Source organism: Argiope bruennichi, chromosome X1 (genome assembly GCF_947563725.1).
Source record: "Argiope bruennichi chromosome X1, qqArgBrue1.1, whole genome shotgun sequence".
Lineage (NCBI taxonomy): Eukaryota > Metazoa > Arthropoda > Arachnida > Araneae > Araneidae > Argiope > Argiope bruennichi.
Window position 1 is genome coordinate 15,953,906 of NC_079162.1, and position 23,387 is coordinate 15,977,292.

General features: G+C 32.6%; 1 protein-coding gene across 3 annotated transcripts in view; it reads right to left on the reverse strand.

The window, feature by feature from the left end:
* Positions 1-3,639: 3,639 nt before the first annotated feature.
* Positions 3,640-23,387, reverse strand: part of LOC129958152 (TBC1 domain family member 4-like) — a 172,881-nt gene continuing 153,133 nt past the window's right edge. For all 3 annotated transcript variants that reach the window (XM_056070382.1, XM_056070384.1, XM_056070383.1), the window contains 6 exons: positions 14,052-14,144; positions 12,068-12,227; positions 10,936-11,105; positions 10,528-10,698; positions 7,326-7,638; positions 3,640-4,248 (listed from right to left, as the gene is read on the reverse strand). In XM_056070382.1, the coding sequence (XP_055926357.1) occupies positions 4,043-4,248; positions 7,326-7,638; positions 10,528-10,698; positions 10,936-11,105; positions 12,068-12,227; positions 14,052-14,144 (1,113 nt within the window). In that variant the 3' untranslated portion in view covers positions 3,640-4,042. The remainder of the gene's footprint in view (positions 4,249-7,325; positions 7,639-10,527; positions 10,699-10,935; positions 11,106-12,067; positions 12,228-14,051; positions 14,145-23,387) is intronic.

The window sequence follows — 23,387 nt, forward strand, 5'->3', positions numbered from 1 at the left end:
CCGACGGATTTAGCGTGCACCTACACGACGGTTCTTCGGTGGAACTGGGTCTAGAACCTGAAAACCTCTGGTGCTAAAGCCAAGACCATACCACCAGGCCACCGCGGCCTGTCTTAACGACCAAGGACACCTTACATTCTGTGTACATGTTGCGGGTCTTTTCTTGGTTCTTTCTGCCACATTTCCAACATCGTCTATTGTTCGAAAGCTATTGTAGCATAAGATTTCCTATAGTGGTTAAGCGCTCATCAAGTGAAACTTCTTTGTTCAGAAGCAAGCAAGACGGCCTTTCCCTTTTCTTGAGGAATAACTATCTACTAACTAATGAGCTAATGCTATACGGAATGTTAGCTGGTCTAAACTTTTGTTCACTTGCCATAGAATAAAATTATTTCAGATGCAAAGGTTAACAAGAAAATAAGTGCCACCATTTTGTAGATATTTTTTTCTTTGTTCGAAGTGACCCCCACCCCCTCCCATGATAACCTTATATACGGTGACAGATTTTGGGCAAGGTACTTCTGTTTTACCTCAGGTAAGTTATTATTTTTTTGCCCGCTTTACAGATATCATAATCGATGGATTATGTGCAATATTCAACAAAGTAACAATCTTTTTGTCCATCCACTTACTATTATCAACGATACAATAAAAGTAATATATTACAGAGAGATTTGTCTTTCCTTATGCGCTGCGTATATTTCGTAAGATCATGTAAGTGGGAAGTAATCTTCTGAAAGCTCACAAAAGGGCTGAGCGAGAAAGGTGCGCGTGTGCGTGTGCATGTGGGAGACACTAAGGAAAATTTAAAATATAATATTTCGAAGTGCATTTGCAAAATAAGGAAATAAAAAAAAAGGAAAATTCGTCGTTGGCTTTGAATCGGAAATGTTTTCTTTGGGTGTGATACGGCACTGAAATATGGAACCGTCGGAAAAACATTTTCCTATTTCTAAATTACTTTAAAGTGTTCAGTCTTTGAGCGAAAAAAAAAAAACCTAAATAGAATTAAAGAGTATTTCAATTTTGAAAGTAATTAGCCAATATATTTGACCAAAAGACGATGGATTTTTTCCAAAGCGAATAAAACCAAATCATAAAAAATAAAGCAACGGTTATTGATGTCATTAAGCTCACAACTATGTAAAAAAAAAAAAAAAAAAAATCCATTCTCCAACAGTAATAACTTTTTGAAGTGGCACCAATACGCTTGTAGAAATTAAAACAGAGTAGATTTAAAATGTTAAGTTTGCGTCAAATTATATTTATTACATTTTTCGCAATCTGTTAAGGAATCAGGATAATGGAACAATATACTAGTGAGATTTTTCCCAAAACATTTTCGTAAACTTCCAAAATGTAGAGCGACTTATGGATGGGAGAAAAGTTCATCAGTCTTTCCTTTGTTTAAATGACTCTAAAATTTGACGCATCAAATTTTAGAGTCAAAATGCGCGCGAATAAACAGACTAAGCGTCATTCTAATGGTAGACGGATTCGGTCTAAAATTTGATACAGATCCGCCATTGAGATGAAGCCACATATCATTCCTCTTCGTAATTTTGTGTTATCGTGTTCATTGGCTTTTGCACTTCCGAACATGAAGAGACAAATCATCAACCAGCAGGCAGATCTGACAAAATTTGATAGAAGCTTACAATTTTGATATCAACTTCACTTATCACATTACACCCTTTTAATCCATTCTGTCATTGAGTTAACGTGCTTACAAACAGGTCAAAAGACATAATTCCCAAAAATTTGATTTTCTTAATAAAGGAGGTTGAAAACGTGGGGAATTTAAACAATCTCGAGTTCAAAATGTTTGAAGATTATAACAGTTTCGCATTGCATACTTCATATAAAAAATAATCACAGATTTACTGCGAACACTCGAAATCGTGCCCAGATGTCCGATATTCATTTGGTGACCTTCCAATCATCGAACATACACATTGGCAAGAGGATGATAGAATTACAATTCTGATGCGTCAGCTACACAAATGTGAATAGATAGACATAAGAAAATCTAACACCATTTACCCTCTCTTAGTTGCAATACCAAATACATATACACACAAGAATACGGTATCATTTTTTTTCAAGCGATTATTCGCCACATGTGGAAATCCACAAAATTTCAAATGGTACTCGAACGAAACTAAAATTTTTCTTAACCGAAACGTTCATTCTCACAAAATCGTTTCTCCTTCATTTTTTTTTTTTGCCACAATTGAAAACGGGGCTAATTTGGGATTCCTTTTTAACCTTAATCAGGGTAAAGCAAAATCTGAGCCAGCACCTCCTTCTCCAAGCTTCTTCGAAACACCGGCAGAAGAAAATTTTTAAGACGCAGTGTTAGAAATATTTATTATCTAAAAAGCCAAGACTTGCATTTCTCAGCATCTACTTATCGCCATCAAATCCCGACGAGATATTTATTTTATGTTAGTTTTTTTCAGACATTAATAACGCGACTGATTGTCTTGAAATACTTAACTCTGTTAGGGATTCTACATTATACGATTTAAAGAAGGGAAATATTCTACAATTTTTTAATGTTTATAATGTTGAATTATAATTTCTAAACGACTGATAATGCATTTTTTTTTTTTTTTTTTTGCCATGTCGATATTTTGCCTTTTTTTAAATATTTAATTTCTAAATCAACATTATTTTTATATTTTGACACTTTTTTGTACTTTTAGTATGATGCGGAAAATGAATAAATATCTAGGGCATGCTTTAAATTTCGTAGCATAGCGGAGAACGGATTTTGACTCATTGATATACGAGATTCAATTTTGGTGCACAAACCAAATTTCAATTATTTAGTTTCTTTTTCCATTTTTCTTTTTTTTTATTTATCATGTTCACATATGCAGGCAGACAATCATCCGATTGGCGGATTTGGTCCAAACTTTGAAGAATATCTATTATATTAGCGAGAAACCAATTTCGTTGGATTTTTGAGTTAAGTTCAAATACACACGAACGGACACAGACCTCCAATAATATTTCAAATATTTGGTGCTTTAAAATTAAATTTGTATCATCGATCCATAAACTTTCAGTTATATAAAAAACATTTCACATCTATCTGAAATTTGTTTCTTAATTGCAAAGTTGAAATTATGAAAATTTTGGATATTTTTGCATTGTAAAGAAATGAAATGGTCTTTACATCTGTTTCATTATTCCACAGAATTTTCCTAATTTACTGAAACGGAGCCTAACATTTAATAATTTCAGGAGTGTTTGCAATTTCGAGGAACAAAAACATCGCTTCGTTTCCGGAAGTGAAAAGAGAGCCTTCTCTTTTCTTCATAGCATTTTTAACCTTTTATATCATGAATTAATTTGTCAGCAAATTTTTACGTGCATCCTAAGTTTTGATGCCGAATAACTTCAGGAAAAAGAAAAACACTTAATCGATTAAAATATTTCAAATAATTAAAAGCTTCCGTCTTCGTATATTTGGGAGTACCGCCAGGGAAAGTGCAGATATTAAAAAATAGTAGCGCTTGATGAAAGTGATATTTTCAAGTACGGTCTAGATATAAAGAGTTAAGTACCAAAATCATGTTTTATTGCTTGTTACAAAAACAAGCTGACATCAGGTGAACAAAATAAAAGACATCGAATACATTAGTATTTATTTTATTTCTTTTAACAAATTTTACATGTAATCAACATTGAGTGCTTATATGACTTACAGAATCAAACTGAGAATTAAGAAAATTTTAAAAATAACAATTAGTGACTTTTACAGGAATCCTTCCTATGAGTATTGGCTACATATATGTTTGTTATATAACATTTAATTAAGTAAAATTTAAAAGTTCACTTATTAAATAACATTATCATTTCGAGTATTTGATGTAAAGATCAGAACCACTGCTTAGCAGTATACAATATTATTAAAACTTCTTATGTAACAACGTTTTTTAAATAATTTGTGCCCATAAAACAGCACCATTTATTCCTGTGTGAGTTAAATTTGCTATAAATGTTAACAAGATTTAATAATTTCAAAACTTGTTTACAAAACAGTGAAATCAGCAGTATCTTCAATGACGTTTTCACTGGAGTTTTCGACATTCACTTCACTTAAAAGTTCATCTTCGACTTCACTTTTAAGTATTTTATCATGGACTTGACTTTCAGTATTTGAAGATTCAGCATCTGCTTTGATACCACCAGTCGACGATTCATTACCGCCACTTGTTGATGGTTTGTTATCATCCGCTATTCAAAAAAGTAAGAATTTTAACATAAAACTTAAAAATTAAAATGAAAACGTTAGAAAAATCATTATATTTAATGAATCTCTTCGTCATTTCAATTCATTCAATTAGTAATGCAGAAAATCAATGAATTTCCCCCCAATAAAACAACAATTGATAATGACATTGTACCAAACCAATCAAGTATAGGAATCTACTACACATCACAGAGCAGATAAAACATCGCACAATTACAACTGAGTCACATCTTGATATGCAAAATTTCGTTTCCCCCCCCCCATTCCTTTGATGATGTGCAGGATATAAAATTACCACTAAAAGGATACTAAAGCAGATGAGAAAGTAATCTATGTAAGACAGAAGCCACCAAAATATGATATTTACAATAAAACAGCTCCACTATTGGTTACTCGGAACAGTAACATGTATATTTGTTGCAGCAAATGTTGCTGGGGCAGCTTCTTCGTGGCCGTATACCAAATACTCATTTACTGATTACAGATGTTTAGTAGAATATTTGAATTAACTCGGTTTTAATGGATATTCACACATTCGTGATTCACGAGTCGAATTTTGAACCTTAAGGAACCTGAATTATAGTATGATTCTCCCAAAAGTCACATTTACAATGAAAAAGGTATCTTTTATTTCCTCTCAGTACTCTACTTAATTGTTTTACTTTGAAATAAAAATGTTGTTACACTAATTTTAATATAATTATTCCGGAAAAATTTGACAAATAATGCAAGTTGTGCAAAATAGAAAAACCACCACCGTTTTTCATGTCATATCAGTAGTGTTTTATAATGTGGTAAAATTTAAAAAGCATCCTGTTAATTGTTCAAAAGAAATGAGAAATCGGTAGTGATGACTGCACGGGCTAAGAAATTTCGCTTCTGACACAGCGTTTAGCCCCTCAATTCAACCGTTAGGCAGATCGAATTATATATAAATAGTATTTAAAATGAAATCGCCGCTTGTGTTAATCAAGTTGTTCAAAATAGCGTGAAGCGGATCTCCCGTACATAAAAACACATAGAAACTTCGCTGGTTCTAGTGATCAACATTTCATCTGAGATTATCATTTTGAAGGTCAAATTGGAAACTCTAGAGTCATACCCCCACCCCCAAAAAAATTATCTAGATCATTCTCTTTGCTGAACTAATCCTCTCTCTCTCTCTACCGTTTTCTCTGATCACCAATTCGCTTTTAGCGATTAATTTCGATGGTCGAAAGGGAAAGTGCCAGACCGGCCGTAAGTTCAAACGAAAGAGAAAAAAAGTTTCTTTAAATCGTTACCTCCACTGAACCAATCATCTCCCTCTGCAGGGTTCTACCTCCTTCCATTAAGTGAATTAACGCCTATGACCAAATAACACTGTCAGTTTTCATTGTGAGCAAAAATCGCGTGTTCAGCATGAAAGAAAAATACGATCTTCGGAAAGAATATGATCAACTTGACTGACTAACAGGTTACAGGTATGTTGAAAATTTCGCAACAGTTGCCTAATCCATTGTTAAAATGTAGAGGTGATACTGAATCTGTACTCCGGAAGAATGATAATTTGACGCTTGGGATGGGAACGTGGAATACGCGTTGAAGGAGTCATTTCTCAAAGTGAGAAAACTTTAGTTCAGTCATATTAACATCCCGTTAGTACGCAACACTAGGGCTATTTTGGGACGAAATTTGTAAATTCAATCCCCGGTCAGATAACGAGAACGACACCTCAGCCGGCATTCTCTTTCTAGACTTTCTCCAAGAAGAGGTCATTTAGCCCATGAAATCAAATTTAATGCTCGTCAGACCCGCATATATAAAGAATCATTAGTGACGGTATTTTAAGTGGAATCCATTTCGAACCTGGAGCCCCGAGGCCGAGACCTTATTATAAGGAAGCCGCGACCTTCAAAGTGAAAGAAAAGTATGGACGTATGAATGGGCATTTGCTTCGTCAGAAGACCGAAAACTTTAATATCGTTTCAACACTGAGCTAAATATTTTGATGAACATTACGCATATCAACAGTTTATCCAATGAATGCTTTATAATTCAAAATATATATTAGTTTCGGTAACTTTTTTTAAAGAACGCTTAAAAAATTAAATGTATGAATTATTTTCAATTCTGTACATAGTGCCGATTTTTTAAATTAAAGCGAATGAATAATACGGAATACACCATGCGATCTGTTTTTTGCTGACGTCCTTGTACTCCGACAGAACTGTATTATTTTTAAGGCATTTTGGTCCGTTCGGCTGTAGTTTGGCCAGAAACAAAGTGATCACTACAAACGGACTACATTACAAGCAGCATCCACTGCATTTAAAAACTGAAATGAACTATCATGGTTCTTGCATTTCTTTGCGCGCCGAAATGAAGTTAGATTGTTTTAGCGACATTATTCCAGGAGATTGAAATTTCTCTCGTAGATAACTGCATGCCACGATAAATTTGGTAGAAAGACCGTGGGTTATAATATGAAACAGAACGAGAAGTCATCTGCACAAGCTCAGAGTTCAGCAATCTAGATTGTATCAGCTGAAGATTGTAGTAGATCCGACAGTCAGACGGCGAACGTGTAAAGGGACACAATTTATGTTGCAAAGTGCAGTTTTACAATGGTGCAATGATTTTAAATAACAGGCATGTGAGTACAACTGGGTGAGTACAACCTGGGTGCCACAACCAGGACCATCTTAGACATTAAAGTGAAAAACACTGTATTATCGAAAAATTGCATTTTTGGAAACAGGCACTTCAACAAGTCTCATACGTCTCGAATTTAATACCTTCTATTAGATCCATACGCTTATTTAAAGGATCCCATTGCAGGGTGTTACTTGTCTTATCGCTTCTGTTTCACTCGGCCATATATCGTTACTAATCATTCTGTGCAAGATATCTCTTGACATGCAGAGCTATCTAGCAGAGAAATTTCTTACTTAAATGGGGTATAACATCTCTAGAATCATAGTCAAATTTTCATAAAGATACGCTAGATTAACTGATGCGGAATTTTGAAGGTCAGAAAATTCTTCTCATACTCTACTTCGATATGCAAAACTTTACTTACCTCTCTCTACTGCTTTCCCTTGACAATACTTCTTTATAAAGGCCCTGAAGTGCTCATCCTCTTCTTTCTCCGTACCTGCCAGAGCGTACACAACACCAAAGGGAGGAGGGTGCTCCTCTTCTTCTTCCGGAGTACTTTCCCTTTTGAGACGAGCCACCTCTCGAGACTCAAAACGTTTCTTCATAATTTTCAACGTATAGATAAGGTCCTCCTTTTCTTCCAGTAAACAAGCGATATTCTCTTCCAAACGCTTCTCTGTACTTTTCAAGCTGGAGTTGGAAGTTTCGAGGCTATGAATCCTTGAGTAAGCAACCTGGGTAGACAATAGAAAAAAAAAAGCCTATTCGAACCAATTTGCATACGAAACAATTTTGTACCCTTTAACTGTAATTAATCTACAAAGATATTAAAAATATAACAGGGAAAAAAATCCGCCGTCGGGAGTCTTTCCTTCTTTGACTCTCCCGTATATGAACATACACATTCTATATTTTTGGGGAACGAATCGAATGAATATTTTGGACCTTTTGACCAATCCGTTCCGAAATTTGATGCAAATTTATAATTTCAAGACCACGTATTAAATTTCTTATTTCTAGCTTGATGCATTTCTGATTCATAGCTTTTGTATGCACACTGAATCAATCAGTCGATGGATTTAGTCTAACATTTGGTACAGATTTATAACTTCTGGTTATGCCTTTTATTCTTTGTGCCATTCAGCTCGTGTTCATATGCAATTAGACAGACTTTTCTCACGCGAATTTCCACAAAAATTTCAAAGAAAACAATATTGGTAAAAAACAATGCACCTAATTTCATTGTTCTAGTTCATTACATTTTTGACTACCATATTTATAGACATACATAAATCCAAAAATATTTTCTTGGGATTCGCTGAGATTTAAAGCTTGGAAATTCCTCAACATCTCGAAATCGGAGTGGATAATTACAATACTTTAGTTTCGTGTACCAGAAAGTAAAAACATGGAAAACGGCCGCCTTTTCTTTTTTTCATTTTAATATAGCAACAATATCCCCAAAACATTTTCCGCGGAAAAAGACGGATATTATGTAAATTTTTCTACTTGATAAATAGGTGAACAACATAGCATTTGCAAACTTAAAACGTTTCTATGGCTCAATTATAAAGTCTTCGAAAGGAATCAGAACAGAAATTAGCTTCTCACCCCATTTCGAAATTACAAGAAGTCTGTCTGTTTCTGAATAATTTGTTGTAGGATAAAGAGAACTGGAATATCCCTGCCCGAATGAATAAATGTTTGCCTTAACATCCACAAATTTACTGGAATCTACGATCAAAAAGCCGAGATTCTATTATTTAATGCTACTCATTTTCACGCGCCTTAAAATTTTATAAGATCTTTTGCAGTCAATCATTTTACATCGATTCCTTGATAAACTCGGTAAAAATAATGCCATGCTGAAAAAACAAGTGTTCGCTTTAAAAAAATTTATTTCTAAAATTTTTTTCTTTCTTGTAAGTTATCGCTCTTTAAACCTTTAATCGTCGCGGCCGTGTGACATCGAGCTATTACTTCTCAAACCTATAAGCTAAAATTAAATACGTTATAAATGAGACACAATTTTTTTCTTTCTTGTAAGTTATCGCTCTTTAAACCTTTAATCGTCGCGGCCGTGTGACATCGAGCTATTACTTCTCAAACCTATAAGCTAAAATTAAATACGTTATAAATGAGACACAATTTTTTTCTTTCTTGTAAGTTATCGCTCTTTAAACCTTTAATCGTCGCGGCCGTGTGACATCGAGCTATTACTTCTCAAACCTATAAGCTAAAATTAAATACGTTATAAATGAGACACAATTTTTTTCTTTCTTGTAAGTTATCGCTCTTTAAACCTTTAATCGTCGCGGCCGTGTGACATCGAGCTATTACTTCTCAAACCTATAAGCTAAAATTAAATACGTTATAAATGAGACACAAATTACACATCCCAAATAATCTATGGATTCTTTATTAAATTGGTTTGACATCACATACCGAAACCGGTATCACCTGATTAGAGAATAAAATAAAAAGTTAAGCCTTAATTTTATTTTTAATTAATCCTTAAGTTATTAGAAGAGCACTCAAGAGCTTCGCAAAGAGTAGGGTTGGTGGATTTTATTCAACGTGACGTCTTCCTCAGACGACATTTGCATGCTCCAGGTAACTCAAATAGGAATAGACGTCTACATATCATTTTGGAAATTAGATTATATATTACCAGATGTAAATTTTTCGTTTTGTGTTTTGTCACAATTTGCTGTATCTTTTTAAAAAAATAACACATCAGACTTAATATGAGATAAAATAAATACATCGATATATCAGACTTCAAATATATATATATAAAAAAAAAAAAATCTAAATTTTGGTTTAGTTTAATTAACGTTCTACTATGAAGCTACATGAGGCTTTTAGCTATTACAGGGAAATGACAGAGTATCGGCTTTTCGACAGATTTCTTAGATTTAAACAGCAAGTGGTGCCCTTCTCAAAATTTCTATACCCTACCCACGGGATAATGGTTCATTTTGAAGTTTTTCTGAATGGGGCTTCGATTCCATGATCGAAACCTGAGATTCTGCCACCGACAGAAAAATGAGAAAAGTCCGAATTTTTTAAAAAGAGAAAAACAACGTTTTCAGTCTGCTTTCGTTAAATATTTACTCAGATTTGGAAACTATTCATTATCATAGTGTATGAGAGTTAATTTATTTCGAAATACTGACTGCAGAAAAACATGTAACGCAATATTTCTCAATTTTTAATTTACGCCTTTCAAATAAAAGCACGTACTGATATATGTTAATCGTTACAAATTGAAGATTTTGCAAAGCTGAAAGATATCTTTGGAATGAATTTGATGAATAAATTATATTCATTTTAAATTTTGTAGCACAAATCTAAAATCAATACACGATATGCAATATTAGTCCGAACAGATCAGATTTATGTAATCGATTTTTAATGATTTATTCCAGTTTACAGTTCAACTCAAAAGGCTTCTTACGTAAAAAGTAATTTTAATATCACGCTGCGTACGTTCATCTAACACTTATTTAGCCTCGAAGAAAAATCCATACTACTGGGAGAACAGATCCAATTTTATACAGTTTTCATATGTATTTGAAATGAATAAGCAGACCAATAAGAAATGAAAATAGCATTATTGCCTGTAACTGTTCCATTAGCTCCATATTCTGTGCCTTGAGTTTCTTATTAGCTGATCTCAAATTTTCCAGTTCTTCACAGTCCTTACTTGGAGAGTGAACCATTTCTTCCAGAAGAACATGATATTCTACTTCATAGGCATGTAACTGTCTGGTGATATCAAGGTTCAAAACCTAGAAAATGATAAACAAAGTTAAGAAATCACTAACTGTTCTGATATCAAATAGTCAATGACTTTTTCTTGAATCCTCATAGGGTTTTGTAACAATAATAGAAAAATTTATTTTCCTCATTTTCATTATATTTTATCCCAATAGTCTTCATTTCATTTCATTCTTAAACCAGAGCTTGCTTCACGTGAAATTAAATAACTTTCCATTTCTGAAAAGACATTTTTTTTTAATACTAACCTGGTTAAAAATAATTTCCATTTGGAAAACTTCGATAGAAGGCAGCGAGACTTTGAGAAAATTCATTGCTGATTCGAAGCTGTCACAATTCAAAATACAATCTTTGTAGTTGCCAAGAAGTAAAAGTGACACTTTAAAAATTACTTCCATTCCACAGAGGAAAATCAAATCTACAGAATAAAAAAAAAAAATGAATCAGTTAAACAAGAAAAAGTAATAAAAAAAATATAGTTAAGGAAAAAAAAACAAAAACAAGAAATAAGAAACAGTAAGAATCGATAATAAATATTGTAAAGTGAAGAGAAATATAAAAAGAGCATAGCTTCATTTTGCTTTTGATAATGTTATTCATATTAGTTTTCCCCATACTTGTAATATGCATCTGGCTATATGTCCGCTGCGGGCATACATTTGAAAGCTTGTAAATATATATTTCAAGCAGGTTGGAGGATGGTTAACCTAATATAAGATAATTAATGTTGTCAGATATAACAATCAATCGATTTCAATTAAATAGATTTTATCGGAAATTCCTAAATTTCTATATAACTATTGTTCTTTTGAAATGACGGACTAGCACCGTGGTTTAGAAATGGTCTACTAAGTACAAAGGTTGAAGCCATGCATTTATGTTAAGACAAAATAGTATTTGCTTTAACGAATTCGAGCAAATATATATTTTTTCATATTCTAAAAAAACATCTCTTTAATAAATTCTCAAGATCAGAACAAGGAATTCCCCTCTTGAATGAGTATAGAAAAATGATCATTACATTCAAGCAAATCTGTCATATGCGCGCAAATTCATTCGCAAACTCCTTGTGCGCAACGGACTCATCACCGGAAAATTGAATCATTCTCTTCAAAAATGGTTATTATATACTACGGATTATTTTATGGCTTCGGCTACTGAAAAATATACTTAAGCAAGATAAAATCAAATTCTTGAATACAAGGTTAGATTTATCCGTATTTTTGCTTATTCTTTATAACAATTTAATCAGACTAAATCATTACTCCTTGAAATGGCGAAACACAGCTGTCAGTATAAAAGGCAATATATATATATATATATATATATATATATATATATAGAGAGAGAGAGAGAGAGAGAGAGAGAAAGTAAACTTACCAAAAAGTCTAGCTACAAATCCTACTGGAAACTGAGAAGCAAACAAAGTTAAAAACCATGGAGCTGCGTACAATGTAGGTGCGATATCAAATTTTTCAAGATGATCATAAAGATCCCTGTAGTTATCGTGGATGAGGCGAGACAGCTGATACATTTGAATCTAGAAAAAATAATTACTCACTGAAGTTTTAGATGAGTTATTAAAACACACAAGCAAATAAGAAACAGCACAGAAATGAAATTAAGCTGATTCTCATTTAAAACCGATGAACTCTAAAATTGTGCTACAACGAAGTTTTAGTTTTCATGGAATTATGAAAACTTGATAAGCCTTAAAAGGGAATTTTAAAATCTTTTCCCACTGTCAGTTCAGATTCATACAAAAATAATTGTTCATTACTGCATGTAGGGACTTTCGTGATCAAAAGCTTAGACTTTTTTTTCGGAGGGGGGGGGGCAGAGAGCTCAGAAATAAATAATCACACAGCAACGCATGTGTTATCTTGCAGAGAGAACAAAAATTAACCAATGATCACACAAGTAAGTGCATTTGCTAAATGTAGAGGTGATAAGTATTCAAATTTGTACCCACGAATTGCATTTTGAACATTCTAAAAGATTCCCGAATGTGTTATGAAGATATCCTATAGAAGTAAAAAACACTAGCTCAGAACCGAACTCGGGTTTTGTAAATGCTATGCCAGCGTCTTATTCACTATACTATTCGAGTGCTCTGCAACGGCGACACGTTATTAGTATATAAGTTCTACTAAAAGTTTGAGAACCCTTTTCTCGAAATTGGCTGTCTATTGCGCTTTAATATTTTAATGAATGAACATCTTAAAAGCATACTGTCATTATAGTAAATCTCATCCTGAACTCAATTTTCCACCTCATGCTCTCCCTATGTGAGCCAAGAATGGAGAAGTATTGTGAAATATAGTAGAAGTATGTATTATAAAGAATTTTGCATCAATAGAAACATCTGCGAGAGTAAAAGAGCCATGAAAGACTGAAAGAATTCGGATCTCGAAGACATTGCCTGCCACGGAGTCCAGCAAGGGAAGACAGACACTGATTCTGAGTTTCTACAGCTTTGGCGCTGACCTTGGTGCTAGCTAGGACCTCTACACTGAAGGCCACTTCCGGAAACACCGATCAGCCTTAACGCCAAGCCTGGAAAGTTGGCCACTTTTGCTTGAACCCTAGCAAGTTAGCCATTAGACTAAGCTACAGTGCACCACCCATCAAATGAATCACCATGTGTAGCCGGCATGAAGGGTTTTTATCTGTCCCTGAGGAGCATGAAGCAGACAGAGTGGGAAGCTTTTCACGCTTCATTTCTCCCTTGCTTGCCGTCGAGGGATGGAAGTTGAAAGATGAAGGCGCAGAGGAGAGTAATCTTATAGGGAGAGGTACCTCCGGTTTTTGATACCCATTCTCACCAAAAGAAGAGCCCCTGCAGGGTAATGAAGTCATGAAACTTAATTCAGTACTTATTTCTGTCCAATTCATCAACGTAAACAAAAACAATGAAGGGAACTGTATTAATTTAAGCGAGTAAAAAAATGGATAAATGACATCAGATCAATATTTGCATAATCATTTTTTCAAACTAATCATGATCCCATTTCTTACTTTCTTTTCTGAATATACACTAGACGTGAGTCACCAATTTCAAGTAAGAAAATGGGATCATAAACTTCTCGGAAAACGAGTCATAAGTATAAAAGGAATCCTACATTTGGATAAAACTTTAGCTCCGATGTTAGTAACAATGTACTTTTTTTAATTCTATTCTCTCAGAGAGAACACAATGAAAAAAAAATTAATTAAAAGAGTGTGTATATATATATATTCGACTCTTGGAGGGAAACTCGGATGTAGTATCGCCGAAAATTTTGCTAGAAGTGAATAAATTTAACTGAATAAATATTTAGTTGTAATAATTTTAATATAAGAATTATATAAATGATACACTTACTTGAAAAGCTACCATGTCTGTTTTGTATTGTCTACGAAGCCCTAAGTTGAACATAAGGTATTTCATCAAAGAAAACGCTTGATCTTCAGGCATCTGAAGCAGAAAAAAGAACTTAATATCAATATAGGTGTTATTTTTTTAAGCCACTGAAATAACAAATGAAAGTTTTAGAGTGCTTCAGTACAAACAGCTGATGAAATTCTAAGTATCAAACACAAGATTAATTAATGATCATTCGGACATAAAGAGCGTCATTTAATTTAAAGCACAAACTGAAGAACTTTTAACATTAAGGGGTTATTGCGATTCCATTTGGAATATTCGAGAGGAATTGCCATGAAGCAAAAACCTGACAGATTTTAAACACAAAATATCAGATTGATACTCAAACAACGAATAAATTTATTTAAAATGAATTTAGTTTTCATGATATTATTTCAAAAAGTTTATCATTTTTATTTTACAGTGTTTAAGAAAGAATATTTAATTTAACCTAGTTTTTTTAGGGGTTTTAAATTCTACGAATCATAAATTCTCTTTATTAACAATTAAAAGTTCAGTGATCATGTATTTCGATGTAGACAATGGCTTTTCACTTAAACATTCAAATGATGAAGAAGACGAGGCAACGGAGACAAGGATCTATCAGCAAGGGTTTAAACCAATGTAATAAAACTGCTCTATATCTCTACTAGCAGGACTGCAAAACTTCACTTGCACGTAATTAAACTTTGAATGATGCATTTATTTTAAGCACATTTCTGTAAATTCTGGATTTGTGAACCCTATTTTCACTCTTCTTCAAGAATTGGGCTACACGAAGCAAATTGGTTAATTAGAAGATTTGTTTTTCCTATATACATGTCCCTCGGGGGGGGGGGGGGCACCTCGCAATGAGGATGAGATGCTTCCGGCATGGTGGTTGGATCTCGCCACCCTGGAAGGTACACTAATAGGTGGGGGATCTGGCTCCTCCCATCGATGACGGGACGTACTTCCTTCGGGGAGGGTTGTACCGTGGCCGGTGACGGCCCTTATTACTCAACCACAGTTCCCACCAATTGCTATTGCGGCTGCCCGGTCATTCAGTTTTATGGTTTAAATCCGTGTGCCTTAGGGCGGGTCGGAGAGTTAGATGGTTGACTTTCCTATATACATTCTTTTATCACTTCATTTCACAAAACATTCATTACATACGCTGAATACACATTAAGGTGTTTCATATTTTCAACATCATTTCGAAAATTGCACAAATCGGAATAGAAAAATTAAATTCAATGATTTGAAATAAAATTCATCGTTAAATATCTTGGCCCATAATAATTTTACAAGAATGTGATATATCCATAAGCACATTACAGAAAACAAATCTTTTTTTTAAAAGCAATTTTTGGAAGAAACAATGGAATTCTAAATATGGAAATTATTTTAGAATATATAAATGTACAAAAAAAAAATTTAAAAAAATGCACTTTTAAGGGCAAAAGATAATAAAAAAATTTCTTTGAAAACGAACGATCAAGCCAATAAGATTAACCTTTAGAATCTTATAGTAATATAAAGCAAACGGATAGATTTACAAACACATATTAATTTATTATTGCTATAATACTGTATAGTCATGATATTATCGAGTACATTACAACAACTAATATATTTGAAATAAATAATATTTTGTCTTATTTTAAGGAAGTGAATATGAGTGACTTATTTGTTAAATAAATTTTCCGGTTTTGAAGCTAAATCAAGTTTTTCTAAACTTTGAAAGGACACTGCTTTAAATGATACCCCAATTTTTTAAACATAACCTCTGCACCAATATAGAGATATTTAAAATCTGATCAAAGAAACGAGTAATATTAGAATCACATAAATAATAAAACTGCATAGACACTAGATTACAATCCGCTATTTTCAGTTCGTCATTGATTCGATTCGATTTGTTTTGTTTTGATAGATGGAAACTAAGCTTAGAATGACCATTTAAATGAAAATTTCACCATGCCAGTGTTGAGGTTCAGATTTTGAAGTTATTCAGTTATTGGAGACAAAATTCTTGAATCGTTGCCAGAAAATGACGATAAGCCGTCACTCCTTCTTTCAAATCTCCATAGCACGTCCGAGCAAGCATTGAATTGAGCGTGCGATATCACATAAATCATTTATGGAACCAGATTTTGAACTCAGGATCCTCTGATCAAGGATTAGAAGCCCACTCAAACCCATGCGCAATAGTAGCCTAAATCAGGAAGTAGAGAAAGTAGAAATTCCGCTATTGATAAGAAGAAGAAGGAAAAAAAAAGTAGTTCATGTTTATTAGACGCAAACCAGGTTTAAAAAAAATCAATATACAGAGTTTTTTAAAATGTATGGAATAAAATTTAAGGATTTGCTATAAAAAATACTTCTTGTATAGGATTTAAATGAGCAATAGGAAGGAATGGGCACGTTAAGATACAAAACATTTTTTACTTACAGCAAAGTTGAAAAGTGCTTCCTACAGCATTTTTTTTACAATAATTACTAATAATTTATATTCACCAATAAAAATACATGCGCCAATGGAGTGTATATTTTTGGGCGGACTCCACTGAGGAGAGAATATTCTTTGTGGTTGTATATTTATGAGAAATACTTAAGATCTATGAAATTATCTCCCAAATATGATGTATTTGGGAGATAATTTCATAGATCATATTCATAGCAATTGTAACAACTTGGAATTTTGTGTTAGTAAAAATTGCTATAATAGAGCATTTTTCAGTGATGTCTGAGGGCCACATGCGATCCACAATGAATATCTTTTCGGCCTTGCAAACGTAACAGTATGTAAATAAATAAATCTAAGATCAGAATTTGAAGAACAAGGTTTGAATATTTTTAATTTATCGGAAAAAAGGTTTTATCCTCCCCGCATAGATCTGTTCATAGATATAGAATTAATACCTAACCTTATGCAAATGAATATAATTAAAATTCAATATTTATATAAAAGCAAAGAGTCTAGGAGCCTGGATTCTACAAAACAGGATTCTGGATTTTGCTAAACATGTTTGAAAATACTCATATTATGTTACTTATCGGTATGAGCAAAAATTTTCACTCATTAGAGGAAATGAGTCTCTTGTAAGAACCAGAATTGCGATGATTTGACTTGAATCCCTATTGAAATTAGTCACTGAGTACAAGATATCTCGCGATGTAAGAAAGATAACAGCAGAAAAGAGATACCAAATGTCAAAAAGAAACCAGTCACTTTACAGTTCTCCTTGTGCTTTTTTTATAGTATGTTTTCGAAATAGCATACGTTTCTGTCATTTTTTAAATCGATTTTGTGGCGTCCAAAAAATTTAGATATTGTTTGTCTGACTCGGATTAGCACTTGAGTTTGCTATTCTTGATATAATTGAGCTATTTATTATTGTAACTTGTATTTCTTGTATTTTAACTTAAAGCGTCACACAATCGTAGTCACATATATGTAAAATGTCGCTTACATTCATCTACGCACACACGAATTCTAACAACAAATGTGAAAAGATATACTTCCTTTCAAATTTTGATAGACTGATGATAAATGTAAAAGGAAACATTTATCATATTCAGATTTGTATACAAACATTCATCATATAGAAATCTGAGTAACTGAATATCTCAGAGAAGTAGTGGAATATCGATAAAGAAAATTGGACGTGTGATACGAAGCTTTCCAAAGAGAATGATATATTTCAGTAACAAAGAATGTTTTGAAATATTGGGGATTTAAATTGTATTTAATCATAATATTGGCATAGCTGCCAATGAATATGAACATCGGTTTTTGAATTTCCAGCATTCACCTAAAAAAATTTATTAACAGAAGTGATTTAAAATTAAGGGATTCTTCTTCCGTCTCCTGTAAACGCAGCACATCTTTACCGGTGGATTCAAATGCCTGTCCTGATGTCATGCATTGTTAGAAGAATGTAACTTTGCACAGACGTCTAATGAAAGTTTCATTTATACATTATATGCCCTTTTGTTATAGATATATCCACTCTGAAAAACTCGTCCAAACATCAATCTGATGTATGGAAAGATGATCTTAGTTAATAAATGAACGCTTTAATATCGAGGTAAATTTTATAAAGAGAAAAAATGAAATTTTGTGTGCTTATAGATGCGTATAAGAAAACATTTTATTCAATGACGTTTTTTTTTTATATGGAAGTTATGATAGAACTTTTTATTTTCAATCTTTACAGATATTAATATGCTTTCATATGTTTTAGATACCTCATATACCTTTATATATTAATACTTTTGTCCGCTTAACCCATCCTTTAAAGTCAGTCTTGTGACCCCCGATTTCCTTCAGTATCATTTAATGATTATAACATTTTCTTACAGTGAGGACAGCTACACACTATTTACATTTACTTCAGCTTGCATTTAATCCATAAGTCGTCAATTATTTTTATAATAAAGCTTATATGAATTTAGTTACTATATTAATCAAATTACAAGTAGGTTTCTGATGAAAGACTTCGAGATGTGATCACAAAATTCTTCATGCGCAATATTTGCCTTCTATATACTTCTTATCTCTGTATGAATTTAAAAAGTAATTTAGCCTTAAAATAATTTCATCATTACATTTCTGCTAATACCCAGTATAGTCATTTCTGATTTCAACCCATAAAATGAACTATAACTATAGAATTATTTAAATGAATAATAATAATAGTAAATAATAAAAACATCTGCTAACTTCATTCACTGTGGGTATAAAAAAAGTTTTAAGTATCGTCAAAAAAGAAATTCTGAACTTTTTTTTTATTCCTGTTATAAAAAAAGCAATAAATAATTTTAAAACGTTATTTTAATTTCTAGAGCATTGAAAGTGGCAATGAAATCAGAATTTATGTTGATTTATTGATCACGATGAGAAATCGTGACTATGATTCCAGCTTTGTTTACATTTAAGTCCTCCTCTCGACGTAAAACGATTCTTGAATATCCTGGGTTCGAGGAACTAATAGAAACTGACATAGAACAAATCTTACACTGCAAGTTTCTTGCCCTTCTCCCCGGTCCCTTCACCAGTATAGAGTTATAATGAATACCTTTCCTGCGATAGTAATTCTTTCTATTCTTTTTCATTTAAAACATTTTCATGGAATTTCACTTCATGATAAAAGTTTGTAACAAATGGAAAGAGCCCAATTAACACAGAGGCAATGAAAAGCTTTTAGTATTGAATCGTCGAGATGTAGATGAATCTACACTGAAATTCAAATAAGAAATCAAGATAATTCAAAAACGGAAACTGATGAAAATTTGTTTATGGTTTTTACACAAGAAATATATATTTCAATTAAAGTTAATGATGCATAACTGATCGTCCAAATATACCTCGAAAGAAAAGGATTGTGTGCATATAAATGCGATTACTCATCCATACACTTAAATGAAATTTCTATGAAAAAATGTAGCAGCTCAGCTACACTGAAAAGCACCATATTGAGAAAACACTCCCGATGATAAATGCTCATTATCATGTTGTGATTCATGCACCATCTTCAGTAGACCATTAATGAGATAAAAGAAAGCAGGATTAAGCATATAAGATTTTTAATATACGTTTAAAAAGAAATTAACATCATCATTGGCTCGAGTTTTTGTATATTAAATATTTTTAGAATTTCTAACTCTCTTGTTCTCTAAGAAATTTAAAGTTAATTAAATATGATATATGAACTTGAAAAGCGACAGTTCTAAACATCTCGAATTAAGTCCAATCTAAAGTGCATTTATGTTAATATGAAAGAAATTCTTTTCAGAACAATAAATTTTTTGACCCACATTTTTTTTTCCATGTCTGATACATTGATCTGTGCACGTGCATGCTGTAGTAGTTTTGGTGATAATGCCTTTAATTTCTTCCTTTAGGAATTTGCAAGACATGAGAATATTCCTATTCATATTAAGAAAATAAATCCCCAAAGAATATCAAGCTTGGTTAATATAGAAATTCAAGATCAAGGACAAAGTAAATTTGCTAGTTAAAAATTTGTATAATCAGATTTTAAAAGTATGTCATATCAATGAGATTCACACACACACACACACACACACACACACACACACACACACACACACACACACACACACACACACACACACACACACACACACACACACACACACACACACACACACACACACACACACACACACACACACACACACACACACACACACACACACACACACACACACACACACACACACACACACACACACACACACACACACACACACACACACACACACACACACACACACACACACACACACACACACACACACACACACACACTTATTATTGTATTATTTTTAAAAAATTAATCTTCAACAATTTTTAGTTGTAGACTTTTATTCGTTATCTCAACTATTCTCGATTTTAAGAAGGGGAAATTCTTTTTATAAAAATAATAGTTGTTAATTAACTAGAATGAGTTCAAAAATAACATCTTAAATCAATTTTCCTTTCATCATGGAACTAATAACTGCGGTTACATTATGATAACAAAGAATTTCACCCAACCTCAAAAAAGATTAAGGTTAAGTTTTATCGAAAAGTGATTTATACAGAATTGTACCGAACGAGATAGCATTTCTTGAACATGGAATTCCAGAATCTTTAAACATTAAGAACACTTTTCCACACTTTTTAAAACGAAATCAATAGACACGTTCTCACTTTCACGACAGGAATTCCACGGCTGACACGGACCACATGCCACTTCCCCATGTGAAGAAATGGCCATGAAATATTTGGTGGACATAAAACCAGACATCGCAATTTTTAACAACTCCCGACAGAGTATAACGGCTGATATGCACAAATCGTGACCACTCAGACCTCACACGATGAATTTTATGCTTGTAGACAGCATTTTCATATTTTCTAACTCAATGGGCTGTCTAGCAGAATTGCTTCAGAAGGACTGTTTCTCAATGGTTTGTTTACGATAAATTAACAGAAGTAATAACCACACGCTTGTTTCAATACTGTATTCATTTTAATGACTAAAGGAATGAGTAATGAATAGAAAAATGCCAGCCAAATGAAGTTATACGATTATTTCAAAATTAAAACGAATCTTTTTGCGTTCCCCATATCAATTTGCAAAAGCAAGCTAACAGAAACAGTTGGTATGCAGGTTCATTTGTATAAATGCATCAAAATAATATGAACACTAAAAGTATTAAGATAAAAAAATAAATATGGAAATTTCATGAACATAAGAGAAACTTTGAAACAGGAATCTGTTCTGTTTATTAGAAAATCCCGTTTGCTTTTGGAGATTTACACATTTTTATTTAAGCAGAAACAATCATTCCTTGATGAAATAAAGGTTTTTAAACTCCTTTCTCGGCTTTTAATATGTTCAGAACTGCAAAAAATTACAAATAATTATTAATTTCAAAATTTAAACATCAATTTTTAAAACACTAATAAAAACACATGGCTGAAAACAAGCAGTCTTGCTTTAAGTGAATTGGAAAGTTTTAAAAGCTTCTTTTGCAAGATTTTGGGACCTGCAATTTCTTTCTCAATTCTTAAATTCTTTTTGAGCTGCCTTAAAAATTATTATTATCATTATTTGCATTTAATTCTTTAAACCTATACTCTACTTCTCTTTTTCTTTTCAGATTTTTGCTTAATTTCTTCCGTTTCTTCTCTTTATACTCTTCATACTTGCTCGTGAATTCCTCATACTTAAAAAAAAAAAAATCAACTGCTTTGACACCTTTCATATTTTTAGTCTTTATTGATAGAAAATTCTCTCTCAATATTACTGCTGCCGTGAGAATGTATCAGTATCATTTCTAACAATGATATAGCATCATTACAAGGTTGTAAGAGCAGGCGAGCTAAAATTATATTCTCTCTCAGTTCTTTGAAAACTGAAAACCGATCTTTATGAAAGTTTTATTCAGGTTGCTGTTAGCCACGTTCATTAGCTTATAGTTCTTCTTATCATCCCCTCTCATCCATCCGAAATCCTCTCATTGCCAATTTCCCCCGATTTTTAAATATTTTTTACGAATTTCCCGAATTTTTCCCTGAATTTTCAAGCACGGCAAAATTTCCTGACCTTTTCCCTGATATCCTGAGGTTCTGTCGCCATCCTGCTGCATAATATTTTTCGAATAAACTAATATTCGCTTAATAATTTATGTAGAATTATTATTAATACGATTTAAACTTAATTTGATATTAAATCTATTATTAATTAGAAAATTGCGTTATCGGCTCTTTTCAAAGCAATTTACAGTATTTCTTAAATTTTTTTTCCTGTAAATTTTGTAATTAGATCGACAATGTAAGTTAAAAATGAATTATTAATTTTATTTATTTATTTATTTGAAGGCAACATTAGTTACAAATGTTTTTAGTTATCTCGTTTTGCTGATGGCAACTTGTAATTGAATTCTAAAATTCGGTTAAATATATTTTTATTCCGAAACTTTTTTTTACTTTCTTTAAATTTAGAAAACACAAAAGGAACGACGATTTTTCTTAGGCTGTTTTAACATTTTTTGACGACCGAGACGGGGCATTTGTGTTTGTTTCAAGCGGTAAGATGTTGCAAGATGTTTCAAGCGGCAAAAGGTTTTATAAAAGAAGATTTGAAATATGTTTGAGATTGAGGAGATGTATAAACAAGTATTAAAACAGCGGGATTAAAGGATCTTATTTTGAACACAAATAAATGCAAGAAAGATCCAGAATTTGTTCAAGATCTTTTGGAAAATGTTTGTTTCAGAACGAAAATCACAAAAAGCTGAAAGAGAAGATAAAGAATTTGTGACACTGGAACTTGAAGCTGGAGAAAAAAAAAAAAAAATAGAGTTGGAAAAAATACAAACTCAAAATAGAGGTATGCCATTTTCTTCCAAATCTACTGCTAATTCTAAGAAAGTTTACGTTGCCTAGATTGCAGTTTAGACAATTTGGTGATGATATTAAAGATTGGCTCCTATTCCGGAGCCGAATTGAACAGATGCATAAAGAGGTGGATATTGCGCCAAAAAAATAGATTTCAATACTTAATACGAGGGAAGTATTTGAAAATTTTTCGCCAACTGACGCCATCTATCATAAGGCTATTGTGAGTTTACAAACGCGTTTTGGCAGAGATGATATTTTAGTGGAAGTATACGTAATAGAGTTGCTAAGATTAATTATCTCTGTGCAAACTAAGGACAAGTTTTGATTAACTTCGTTGCATGATAAACTAGAGTCATATTTATGTGCATTAGAAACGTTAGGTATAGCCGAAG